The 14,077-nt window shown below is 45.2% G+C and overlaps 1 protein-coding gene across 1 annotated transcript in view; it reads left to right on the top strand.

Annotated features, from left to right (window-relative positions):
• Window positions 1–14,077, top strand: part of LOC115128229 (RNA-binding motif, single-stranded-interacting protein 3-like) — a 245,401-nt gene that overhangs the window by 67,647 nt on the left and 163,677 nt on the right. Inside the window, exon 3 of the mRNA XM_065017668.1 lies at window positions 7,118–7,176. Within this exon, the coding sequence (XP_064873740.1) occupies window positions 7,118–7,176 (59 nt within the window). The remainder of the gene's footprint in view (window positions 1–7,117; window positions 7,177–14,077) is intronic.

A 14,077-nucleotide genomic window follows, 5' to 3' on the forward strand; every position in this document is an offset into this window, starting at 1 on the left:
TATCTTCAAAGGGCAGGTCCCTCTACAGTATACAAGTACAGCTCAGGAGAGTGGAGCGTGATTGATTTTGATTCAGTGCTACTCGAGTGAGCAGCGGCTCTCCCCCCTGCCAGGTGTCCATCAGGATAGAGCAGACTAGTTCAGCAGTGCACAGCACCTGCCTGTCTGTCTCCGCAGTACACTGGGAGACTGGGGCTGCATCCCGAGTGGCACCCTATTCCCTATATAGAGCCCTGGGCTCTGGTCAAAAGTAGTGCACTATATAGGGAAATGTAGTGCCATTTGGAACACACTTTGGGCCTCCTTGCCTGCCCTGTCACAGAGGAAGCTCCTATGCTTTCAGGTGTACTGGTCCTAGTCCTTATTGCCCCACTTCACAAATAGCTGTGATTTGACCCCTGTCTGCCAGGCTCACCTTTAGAGCTCTGAGAGGGGTCGGCTGAGCTTGAGTGTCAACCGGAATGTGGGACTAACTCAGGGGCCCGGGATTCCAAGGTGCCATACCTTGATGTAACACACCTCTCTCTCTCTCTCTCTCTCTCTCTTTCCCGTTTCACTTTCCCACTTTCACTCAACTATTTCTCAGACACCCCGGGTGCCCCCCACACACACACACACACACACACACACACACACACACACACACACACACACAGGACAGAATGTGACTGTATCCCCCTAGTGGATGTGGTTATACCATGTAGTCAGTGGAAACACAGACATGAAGCAGAAACTGCCTGGAGCTCTTTCCCACCTACCTGTCATGCCACTTCACATGTCTACCACAGCAAACAAACACCCAGACAGCGAGGGCCTTTGGAGAGCCAGCGGGGGGACAACACCACGCTTGGGTGGTCTGCCAGTCTCCCTCACCCCTCCTCCTGCAAAGCTGCACCAGTGATGTGTGCTGGCTCTGGCCTGCTCTCCATCCCCACATAAGAACCACTTCACCCACAGCGCTGTGGCAGAAATGCCTGGATAATGCCTGGATAATTTCACCCAGAGAGGAAAAGGGTGGATATTCAAACGATTCAAAGGATCCAATGTCATCATCAGACCTCAACCTCCACCCAAAAAGTAGAAGATGTGGTTGAGGCTACGCATCATATTTCAATGTCCAGAAAACTGTCACATGAATACATTTGTACAGATTTCAACAGTATAAAACCACCTGTATTCCTTTAGTATTATCAGAGAGAGAGAGGAAAGTTTTGACTATGTACAGACTCAGTGAGCATAACCTTGCTATTGTAGGCAGACCTGGCTCTTTCTTTACCTTTATTTAACTAGGCAAGTCAGTTAAGAACAAATTCTTATTTACAATGATGGCCTAGGAACAGTGGGTTAACTGCCTGTTCAGGGGCAGAACGACAGATTCGTACCTTGTCAGCTCGGGGATTTGAACTTGCAACCTTCCGGTTACTCGTCCAACGCTCTAACCACTAGGCTACCCTGCCGCTCTCAAGAGAAGACAGGCTATGTGCAGACTGCCCACAAAAGGAGGTGGAAACTGAGCTGAACTTCCTAACCTCCTGCCAAATATATTGCCATATTAGAGACACATATTTCCCTCAGATTACACAGATACACAACGGATTTGAAAACAAACCCAATTTTGATAAACTCGCATATCTATTGGGTGAAATGCCACAGTGTGCCATCACAGCAGCAATATTTGTGGCCTGTTGCCACAAGAAAAGGGCAACCAGTGAAGAACAAACACGATCGCAAATGCAACCCATATTTATGTTTATTTATTTTCCCTTTTGTACTTTGTGTTGTCTTAAGGGTAAAAAATGACCTGTCCCTATGTTTAACAGCAGAGAAAACCTCCTAAACGATATGTTTTCAACTTGGAATTTGATGACTTTTCCTAGAGTGACCCCAGCCTTACAAAAAGTGATACATCGTTGTTGTTCATATTTCCATGAAAGCTGTAGACCCAGCAATTATAAAATCATTTACACACCACAAAAACCACAAATACACACACACACACACACACACACACACACACACACACACACACACACACACACACACACACACACACACACACACACACACACACACACACACACACACAGAGAGACACACACACACACACACTGATTGAACTCAGACAAAACTAAAACTTTATTGTGAATGTACAGCATCTCCCCTCCACGACCCCACACATGACCTAAGTTCACAGACAAAATAAGCACAATTTCAGACAAAACAAACATCATCTCAGACAAAATAAACATTTCTTTGAAAGCATTGTTTACTAATGGGGAATGCAGTCAGAGGCTATAAAAGGTGCTGCAGATGACAGTCCCCCCAGTTCTCTCTTTGCTGAAACCATGAGTGCATGTTTCAGTGCCCAACAGGTCGTAGATCTGATTTTTTCAGATGTCCAGGAGGAACAAGACAACAAAGATTTAGAAGAAGAGCAGGTATCTGAAGAAGAAGATGGGGAAGAAGCACGATGCACCATCTTCAGATGAAGAAGAAATCCCCACATTTTTGTCAAAGAACAGCAAAATAACATGGTCCTTGTCACCATATGACAACCAGGGCCAAATGGCAGCACAAATGTCATAAGGACCCCAGGGCCCACAAGACATGCAGTTGCCCAGTACATCGCCTCAACATTCTACATGTTCATCACACCAGCCATCGAAAAAAAATCATCCTGGAGATGACAAATTTGGAGGGTTTCCATAAATATGGAGACAACTGGAAAAGGATGGATGAGATTGACCTGCGTGCCTACATAGGGCTGCTAATCTTAGCGGGTGTGTATAGGTCCCGAGGCGAGGCTACATGTAATCTCTGGGATGTAGAGAGTGGAAGGGTGGTTTTCTGGGCCACGATGCCACTGAAAGTCTTTCGCACTTTCTGAAGAATGCTACGATTTGATAACCGTGAGTCAAGACCTGCAAGATGTGTGAGAGACAAACTGGCGGCCGTAAGAGAGGTCCGGGAGAAGTGGGTGAAGCGTCTGCCATACATCTACAACCCTGGGCCTGAAGTAACAGTGGATGAGCAACTGGTTCCATTCAGAGGTACATTTTTAGTGATTTTCTCTGTTCATTTCATTATGTATTGCTATAATATCTTTGATTTCTGTGTTTTTTTTCTGTGACATTAACACTAATTACTGATAGTAAATCTCTTGGGTCAAAAGGTCGCTGTCCTTTCCGGCAGTATATGACCAGTAAGCCAACAATGCATGGCATCAAGATATGGGTGGCCCGGGTTGCACAATCCAGCTACGCTTGGAAGATGCAAGTCTACACAGGGAAGATGACCAGTGGAGGCCCGGAGAAGAACCAGGGGATGCGGGTTGGGCTTGATGTGACAGATGGACCACCACTCTAGTTTCTGACCTCCCAAAGAGGAACAATAATGTGGTCCTCCTGAGCACACTGCACTAAATGGCTGAGATCAATGATCGTGAGGACAGGAAGCATGCTGGATGACAACCACAACAAATGAGGCGTGGTCAACCTGGACAAGGAATTTACAGCTGCAGGAGGATGAATGCCAGCTGGTCCCTGGTCATCTTCCATAACATCATGGATGTGTCCATACAATGCCTTCGTGAAATGAAACAAGATCAACCCTACCTGGATGCCTGATAAGCGGAACAAGAGGAGGGTGTTCCTGGAGCAGCTGGGAAAGGCACTTGTAACCCCACACATTCAATGAAGGGAGCGCCTCCCCCGCACAGCAGCCTCTGCAGCGCTTGTGAAAGCTGTTCAGGGGGCAGAATCTTGTCCTGATCCACATGAGGCTGCAGCTGGGGCAGGCAAGAGGAAGGACTTAAAACAAATACTATGTGCTGCACATGTCAGAATACATCTGCAAAGTCCATGCACACACACTTGCATATTGTCCTACATGTGCTAAATAGAGTTGATTGATTTATGTTCTTCACATTTTTGTTTAGTATCTATTATCTTATTTTATTCTTATTTATTGTTGTTGTTTTTACACCTTGTGGGTGGGGACAATGGTTAAAACAAAATGGGAGAAGACTAGTATTTTGTAATTGAATTTCTCATTGTACAGTATATACGAATATGTCACTATGTTGCCAAAAAGGTTAAAGAATGTTATTGTTTCGCTTCAATAAAATGCATTCAAAACTGCTTTCTGCACATTTCTGCTACTTTCTTAGGCTGTACAAGTGCTATCTATTGCTAAAAAGTTCATGTTTACACCTATGTAGTACCTTTAGCAATAATAATAATAATAAACCTCTACTTTAGTAAAGAAAACAATTATAGCAGTTGTGTTGTAATAAAAAACTAGTGGTGTCCACTGGTTAAATGCAGTCTTTCTGCATTGTGAAAAGGGAAAACCCAGATATTCACAAAATTTGTGATGAATGACAGGTTGTTTCTTCATGCAAAATAGATTTGGGGTTTAAAATTCAATTAAGCTGCTATATCTTAGGGGTTGAGTGAAGGCGGGTCATTTTTTACCCTAAGCTAAAAATACCTTTCTCAGACCTTGCGGGCGGGTCCTGCAAAACTGCGGTACACTACTAGAGAGAGAGAGAGAGAGAGAAATAGAAGAGGGAGCCAGAGAGAGAGGGAGCAAGTGAAACAGAAAGAGACAGGAACTAGGGGAGGACTGACTAGGGTCAGTAAAGACAGTCATAACGGAGACTGAGAGTGATTGAAATAGGATTAGAGGAGACCGGCTCAAGAAGAGCTAAAGCATCACCATTGTTAAACCTGGGCTTCACAGGGACTGTCTCTGTCACATCAAAGCCTCACCAACCAGTCCTGGAAGAGGTGATGCCAGCATGGTGTCCACACACACATACACAGCTCGTGTACAGCTTTTATTCAATGTTTATTTCCAAAATGTTCCATTATGGGCTAGATGCATGATACTACCTTTTCTTTTCTTCCCACCCCCGGTGTCTTTGTGGGGTATTTTTGGATCACAGACAGGATGCATTGATGAACCATCTTTAACATTTAATGAGACGAGCCATGATTAGTTGGCAACCAGAAGCGAGTGTCTCCTGGTCCCAGTGGACCTAAACAAAGTTATAATGATAACTTTCCCCAACTGCATGCCAATAGGAGGCCTTTTTAACTGGTTCCCAGAACGAGCCGACTGTACACACACACAGACATACAAATAAACACACTCTTGCCTACACAACCAGACATGCAAAAAACCCATGCACACGTTGATCAGTGCAACTTTAACAGTATACATTTTATAATTGATGTGTAACTTCATTGAGTAAGTTGTGAAAATGTAAAGCTCGGATAACCTTTCCAATTTCTGCTCTGTTGAACCCTATTCACAAGTTACACGCTCACAGAAAGAGCTCCACCTTTCACGACTCCCGCTGAAGTCGGTCCCTCTCCTTGTTCAGGCGGTGTTCGGTGGTCGACGTCACCGGTCTTCTTGCCATCGCCGCTCCACCTTTCATTTTCCATTTGTTTTGTCTTGTTTTCCCGCACACCTGGTTTACATACCCTCATCACTCTACGTGTATATTATCCTCTGTTCCCCTCATGTCTGTGTGTGGTATTGTTCGCTCGTTACGTGTGTAACGCTACAGGCTGGTTTTGCGCCGGGTATTGTTGTAACCCGTGGTTTTGTTATTTTGTACCTATTTGTGTGATTTGTGCGCTATTGCTTTTTCCTTGGGCCGGAGTGTTGTGACGCAGTTGCGTCCGGCTGTTTTCCTCTGCCTGACTTAAGTGTGCCTGTTCACTCATCTCTGCTCTCCTGCACCTGACTTCCTTTGACCAGTTGCGCACACTCTGACATCCACACTCATTATTACCATTGTGTCTTGGGTAATTATGCAACAAAAAAATGTCATCAAAGCATATCTGTCACATGCACAGGATACAGCAGGCGTAAACAAATGAGTGAAAGGCTTTACTTTGTAAGCTTTTTCCTCAATAGTGCAACATCAAAAAAATAAAACAATTGTGCTTTGAGTATATCAATGCCAATCTTTTTGAATCCAATCTTTTCTATTGCTCTTGGGAGACGCCCTCGAATTCTCTCAGTGATTACAAATCCCTGTTGATATTTCCTACCACAAGTTTCCATCTGTAGCCCTGCGTCCCTAATGGCACCCTATTCTCTTAATAGGACACTACTTTTGACCCAGTCTAATTGGGAATAGGGGCCATTTGGGACGTAACCACAGTCAAATTACCCTGCGCCTCTATCCCATCAAGACAACAGTCTGATTGGTATCCAGGAGGCTGAGTGTCAGGCTGTAGTTTTCCTCTTTGTGCTCATCAGTTCATAACTGCCACCCACCCCACCATAGCATGCAGTAAATAGAGTTTCCACTGTGCGTTGAGAAATGGCACAATTATCCCCCGCTGGTGAAATATGGTCCAGGAAGCTGCACACTTCCCTATTTACTGAGAGAGAAGCTCCATTTCCTACGCACACACACAAGGGCATGTACAGGCACGCACGCATACACACAGTAACAAACACACAGGCAGGCACGCACGCACGCACGCACGCACGCACGCACGCACACACACACACACACACACACACACAGAGAGAGCTGACTGACGCAGTCATCCTCTAATCCACACACAGTCCATAATGCTGAGTTTTTGCCGCAGCGAGTCATAGTGCAGTTGTTTGATTAATGGGAGAGATGAAGTGGTAGTAGACATTCCCGATGTGTTAACTTCCTCTATTTATTTCCCAACAGCGGTAATGGTTATCAAGAGAGCATTCGTGGCTCGCTACATTTATTTATTGAATAGGCCAAGTGGGGGTTAGAGAATTGAGAGAGGACAAATAGCCTACTGTAATGGTAATAGCTTTACTGAATTCTAAGAATATTCCAGATGTTGTTTTGTTCTAGAAACATTCCGCCTAGTCATTCTAAAAATGTTACTCTGCTTCGCCAAATGTTGTTATGAACCGTTGATTAATTTTTTGACAGTACATTTTTGTCCAACTTTACGACTGGTAGTTATTAGAGGAATGGACAAAATGGAGGATGCACTTTAAATGCTTGATGTCTATTTGAGTGATGTCATGCCTAGACTAAGGTCATAAAGCCAGTCTAGTGTAATACTAAAATGCTCTGTCATCTCTTTTCTCTTCATAGATATGGAAAAATTGTGTCAACCAAGGCGATCCTGGACAAGAACACCAACCAGTGCAAAGGTACGTCACCAAGGTCACTGTATCCCAAATGGCACCCTATTCCCTACGCAGTGCACATGCTGAGCCTTGTGTTAGCCACGGGAGCCTTCTGTCTGCCACCGTCCGTGGTGTGACGATCACTCTTCAAGGCAGATGTTGTCATAGGGAGGGTTTGGAGCCAAGCCCTGGCATAAACATAGACCTCAGTCAAGGAAGCGCCTGCATGTTGTAAATCAATGATTTAGCAGGTAGTGCTAGCTGGAGGAAGGATGGAGGTAAACAACTAGTCCTTGTGATGAAGCTCGCTCGCTGGAAGGACGTCAGAGGATAGGCAGTTGTTGTGCAACCCCTCCCTAGCTACAGTACGTCTCCGTCCACTCTTTTTATGTCCTCCTCTTTCCTGGAAAACAGCATTAGCCTGTGCTGTCTGTATGCTCGCTATGAATGTAATGTTGACACAGCAAACCGAACAATGGGGCTGTGATAGTAGCAGGTCATATTCAGAATGCTACTCAAGTATACATATCCAATGAGAGGCTAAAAGGCAAGTACGGTTCAGTTAAACATGGATTACTATCCCTCTCGTCTCAAACTATTTGTAGAGCTATTCCCTGCTCCAGCCGAGCTGCTACAGTACTGTAAGTATAATACAGTACTTTTCCTTTTGTTCATTTTTCTCTTAAGCCTGTTGCACACTCTACGCTAACGGCAGCTCCATCGCTCTGTTTGTGTAGAGTGTGTAGAGCCCTTTAATGGCTAAAGCCAGCCTTAGTCTTGGAGGAGGAGAAAAAAAATCTGATTAGTCTGGTACTTGCCCCGAGGTGTCGGGCAGCACTGTTTAAGCGCTATTGAACTTCCATCAATACTTTTAATTGCTTTTTGCAGCTTCCTCACTCAGTAACGCGGCCCCCTTCAAGGTGAAGCTGCCTTCCTAGCCATCCTTACCTGGATAGATCCCACCTGTTGAGGTCCGGGTCAAATGTGGAGGCTGGAAAACCCTCGGATTGGCTTAACCACCTTTGTGTGGGGCGGCAGGTAGCCCAATGGTTAACAGCTTTGGGCCAGTAACCGAAAGGTCCCTGGTTCGAATCCCCGAGACGACTTTGTGAAAAATCTGTCGATGTGCCCTTGAGCAGGGCACTTAACCCTAATTGCACCTGTAAGTCGCTCTGGATAAGACTGTCTGCTAAATTACTAAAATGTTCATGTGTTGCTGGTGACTCATGTAGGCCATCACAAGTCAGCCTGTTCCCCTTGTTAGGAGGATGGACGGACCCAGAGGATTGAGCGATTATAAGGGTGCACCAGAGGTGAGAAGTAAATTGCAGATGAAGTAGAGTCTCTCTGTGTCCAGGCACTGGCCTTGTGAGTTATGATCTGAAGGGCCAGGCACTCGGCGCTGCGCTCGCGGGTGTGGGAGACTAGTTTCCCATACCTCACCCGCCTGGAATGCAGCGATGCCAAGAGCCAAGTATAAGCGTCTGTATTTTACGAGTGGAAATGATGGTCCAGCCCTGAGAGAGAGACAGAAAGAGACACAGAAGTAGAGAGAGAGAGTAATGGTCTCGTCAGAAGCCATGTGTTTCTGTATAAAGGCAAATCTCTGGCATACTGCTTTCATGTAACCTATGTCTCTGATCACTATTGACAGCCAGGGCCTCATTCCTTTCATACTGATGTTGAAATACATGTGGAATATATTTCAGATTTTCGAGAGCTTGACACAGAGGGCCTGTGTTTTTTTTTCTTCTTGACCCCTGACCAGCATTTATTATTTTATTATTGTCTTCTAGTGAGAGACCAATGTTGTAGCATACCCCTAGATCTTTTTTTATGATAACATCAATGTTCAGAGGTTACTCTAGTCTACACAATCTGCTTCTAAATAGATTTGTTACTTTCAAATGATGCTCTCTCATCCTCTCCATCCTTGTAAAGGTGAACGCATTTCCCCTCAAAAAGAGGCAGGAAGGCATGGGTCAGAGCAGGCTTCGTGTCTGTCATAAGAAAAGAGCACCGCGTCGCCCTGATCCGGTATCACTTTGTTTTCAGTCTCTGCCCTTTTGACCTGGCGCTTGTTTAAATGTCAGAAGCAGTGCTTTTTTTTTTTTTTTGCACCGTGGCACCATCAGACAGACAGCGAACCGGCAACAAGCCGGGCCAATTCCCCCTTCCTCCTATCCTGTGTTATTTGTATTTAGTTCAGCTCAGTGAGCGTGCAGTAAAGCGCGAGAAAAGGGGAAGGTGCAAGAGGTCAGCAACCAGTCATCTCTGGGAAGGGTGAAGAAAATGTGAGATGCACTGAGAGAAAAGAGTGGGAGATCAACCTGTTTGTTGTAGGGAGACAGAGATGTGTGGGTCACTGTACAAGTGTCATACACAAATACACACACAAATGCACGCATGGTCCATCATTGCCATAGTGCCGGAATAGCAGCCTAGGTACTCCTGTAAAAAATTTAAATATTCATCATTTTTTTGGTACTTTTGATAGCATTTTTTTTCTAAATGTTTGTTTTTGTTAGCTAATTTGTTAGCCATCGGCATGGTATGACTGGAAAATCAGTTGGTTTCACCTAACTAATGTGTCACTGTCATCAAGAAGCTCAGCTAGCTACCTTTCTAACAAACTAGCTCGATACAGTATGTTTTCATTTGAAGTAAGGGGATAGTGTTTGGAGATGGTAGACTCGTTGAAGATGCAGAGGTTGAAGTTTTGAGCAGTTTGCTCCAGTGATTAGTGTGCTTTTGTGGAGGCTGTCGTGTTTTCACCCAGTTGGGTACAACACACCGGGAGTGGGGAAGTTCTACCCATGGAGTTTAACTTCAAAGACTTTTACTGAGAAGCACTGCTTCAGAGATGGCACTGGCCAGGCTGCCCTGATGAACGCTCTGGACCAGTCTAAAACCCCCTTGATGTGACCACCCTCTTGTTCATCTCCGAACTGCCTCTATTGTAGAGCCTTCCTCCTGACGCTGACTGCTCAAGCCATGAATTAACTACCCTGCCTGCCATTATCCAGATTAGGGGAGGGTTTGGCTTTACTTGGCTCATTGTGCTCTTGTGGCCTGGTGCCTGTGGGCTGACAGCCGTCAGGTGAACAGTGTTTCCTCTGACACATTGGTGCAGCAAGCTTCCGGGTGAAGTGGGCGGGTGGTAAGAAGCGTGGTTTGGTGGGTCATGTTTCGGAGGATGCATGACTCGACCTTCACCTCCCTGAGGGGGTAAAATGCACAAAAAAAGATGATTGAAAATGAAAATAGAGGTCTTTGGCGTTGAAATGAGAATGCAGAAAATAGCCTCGTACCTACTGTAAAATATGCTGGTGGATCATTGATGCTAATGGGGCTGTTTTGCCTCCAATGTTCCTGAGGCCCTTGTTAAGGTCAACGACAGGACATTTTAGCCAAAATCCTGGTGGGCTCTGCCATGGGGCTGAAACTTGGACGCAAGTGGACCTTCCAGCAAGACAATAACCATAAGCACACATCAAAATACACAAAGAAATTGTTAATTGGCCACAAAATCAACATTTTGAACGCTACCTTTTTGAGAAAAAAAAAATATTACAGAATCAGACAGAATCTCTTTCTCTGCCAATTGTATTAGTAGAAAATAATATAATTTCCCTTTTTTGCATGGAACAAAGCTCAGTATTTGAATAATTTATTTTATATAATAATTTTTGCTGATCTTTATCAAGGGTGTCAATCATTTCAGACCCCATGAAAAACCTTTGCAAAGAGTGCACAATCACATTGAGGCTAGGATAGTACAGTCTCTCCTCTCCCCCACACACAGCCTACACCCCCAGCCACACACTCATCCATCTGCCTTAGGACTCTATGGCTCCTGCAGCAACCAGGACCAGACCTATCAATCCTCCGCCTGCCTAGATACACAGCGTGGCTGCCTTTCACCTCTGCATCTTCCCATCGCTGACTCACACCCTGGACTAACCGCAGAGCAATGGGAACAGGAAGTTGTCAAAGGCTTAAGGGTCGTCAAGCTCTGTGGGTTAAGAGGGGAGGCATTCTCCCTCTTTCTCTCCCTCTATTGTTCCCTCTGGTTCCCTTTGGATGTTTCTCATTTAGTAGGAGTGAGATATGGGTTAGCTTCATCTGAGGATCTGGGGGAACCGAAGCCACTAATTTGCCATCCGGAGGCCACAAGGGCCTCTTAAAAGCTTGAAAAAGGCAGCTCAGGCATTTGAAAGAAAGCAGGGGCTGGCCGAATGGAGACATTTTATATTTTCCTGTATGAGCCCCGAGGCAGAGGAAATGACCTCAGACCTTTAAAGGACCTCCGTTTCCTCCGCCAGGAGATAAAGCCGCTGAGGCTGAGATTTACCAAGCCCACCTGCCAGCGCGACACCGCACTGGATTGTGGGAAATTAGATGAGACGATTGGCTCCCACGACTTGGTTCTCTTCTCAGCTGCCTGTTGTTGTTCCTCAATAGCTAGGTTTCCATCCAATTTGCGACAGATTTTCATGTGAATATTCAAAAATCTGCAACAGCTCAACAGGGTGCAGATATGGTGCAGGTAGTCAACCTACACTATGAGATTATTATGGATAAGAGCAATATTGTTTTTATTTGTCAAATGGCAGCAAACATTGATCATCACATCACAAGAATAAGACCCTCAATATTTATTGGAAAGGAGCATCAAGCTCATCACGTGCACTTTCACCACCCTGTGAAGTTAATCATAACTTATTTCATTTGTTGCCTAATAAAATGCGTGGTTTCCTGAGTTGTAGTGGGGGGACCACACAAACATATCATCGCGTGACTCCAACTTTACTTCAATGTGATGGTTATTATATCATATTTACACATTAAGGTGTTTCCACCGCAATTTCTCCCATAATTAATTTTACTGACACAAAAAGATACCACCGTGTCTCACGAACAAACTGTCTGTAGGCGTTAATTACATTTTACCGGCATATCCTGTTTCCATCAGCCCGGTTGTGACTTCTTTTCATGCATCAGGTAATTCAGCCGCATGAAATGGTTGGATGGAAACCTGGTAACCACATAACCTGTCATCAAGTGTATTTATATTGGTCCTCTGTAGTTCAGTTGGTAGGGTATGGTACTTGCAATGCCAGGATAGTGGGTTTGATTCGCGGGAACACACCGCACATAAAATCTATGTGTGTATGGCTTTGGATTAAAGCGTCTGCTAAAAAGGCATATGTTATTATATTAGATGATAATTAAATCCACATGGTAATTACATAGAAGGTACACTACACTACACAATATCACACGGCACTTCAATAATGTACTTTCAAGGATTTGCAAACAAACTCCCGATAACCCTGCTGGCGTCTTGCTGTGAAATAATTAGAGGTTTTAATGAAGGTTTAAATAGAATTCATTTCCAACACACGGTCATTATTCCTTGTGTACGTAATAACAATTGTAGTGATATAGCAAACTGGTACCTTTCGCCTAATGATCCTGTCGAAAAGATACAGTATATAAAGTAGGGCATCACTGTCTAGGCTTGACCATTACAATGGCCTGCATCCATACACTAACTCCCTAGCACAGAATGACCCTTTAATGGAGAAATATCTGCCATGTTAGGCCCTATAAAGAGAGATTTATGGCTACATTGAAGGCTGAGTGTAGTATTGCATGATGCCGAGCATAAAGGAGAATTGATGAATGAGGTTGCGCTCTCCAAAAAGCCCTGTTTCGGATTGTCCCGTATGGCTTTTCGGGGAAGTGGAGAGAGAGCAAGGCAAGTGATTGCTGTTTGCATCCATTATTGGTTTCTCATTAGAGTAGCCGACATATAAACATTTGTCTATGTTGTACACGATGCCGGCGTAATTAAGGATTCTCTCCATAGCCCCTCTGCCCTTTGAAAGTGAATTATGTGCAGATGAGAATCTCAACTGAAGTGTGGCCAGCAGCAGACCTCTTCCAAAATGCCTCTCTCTCCCCAAAAGCGATCCCAGAACGGGGCGAGCTATGTAGAAATGAGAGAGGCAGGGAGAGAGACCGTTAGCCTTTCCCCTGTTCGCATGTGTATTAATGACCTTAATTAGTAATCGCAATGGGAGTATTCCATTAATTGGGTGGCGTCCAGCACGCAAACCTCAATGTGTTGCACTCATAATCCATTCATTTTGTTTTTCTGCAGAGCCTCACACAGCTCAAGCCCCCCTTCTCCCTTCCCCTTCCATCTCCCATTCCTGTAAGCCAAGGCGCTCTCTCGCCTTCCAAGTTGGCTGCTCACCAAGCTGGCGTCTGATTGGGCGAGCACGTCGTAAATGGAACCCGGCCACCACATTCCTCAAACAGTGACCTTTTGTCCCCCCTCCACTTCCTGTGCTGCTCCCGTTGGCAGTGTGGTCTCCGCTTCACTTCTAGTCCAGGCCAGCCGGGAGACCAATGCCCCGGGGGACAGCAGCACAGTCTCCGTGCCATGAGCCCTGAGCTCTGACACCATCCTTGCTTGTGTTCTATGTCGGTTCCATCCTTATACAACTCTGTTGGGCTCTCTCCCCTCCCAGTCCATTGACAAATGGCCTTGAGGGCTATCATTCGAGGGCGTATCTATCACCATTTTTTATCAGAGAGCAACCGTCGCTGGTGTGGTAACCACAATGAGGGCATCGGCCTTCCCCTGACCTGCCAGGAGTTCGGGGGTTCACCCCTGCATCTTCCTGAGTAATGATCATATCCTTGATTAGTTAAGGAAGGAATAAATCAAAAATGCATGAATAAGGGTAGAAGGGGGCGGCTTGGCTGTTCCTCATGAATTAATCAGAGCTGGGGGACAAAGAGGGCCGCACTTAAAAAATACAGGAACACTTTGTCCTTGTCATGATTTTAATGTTTGTCTCTGCCTGGGAGATGTATTTTTCGGGGGCCCTTCTTGATTTTTCATTGATCT

Source organism: Oncorhynchus nerka, linkage group LG4 (assembly GCF_034236695.1).
Source record: "Oncorhynchus nerka isolate Pitt River linkage group LG4, Oner_Uvic_2.0, whole genome shotgun sequence".
NCBI classification, from domain to species: Eukaryota; Metazoa; Chordata; class Actinopteri; order Salmoniformes; family Salmonidae; genus Oncorhynchus; species Oncorhynchus nerka.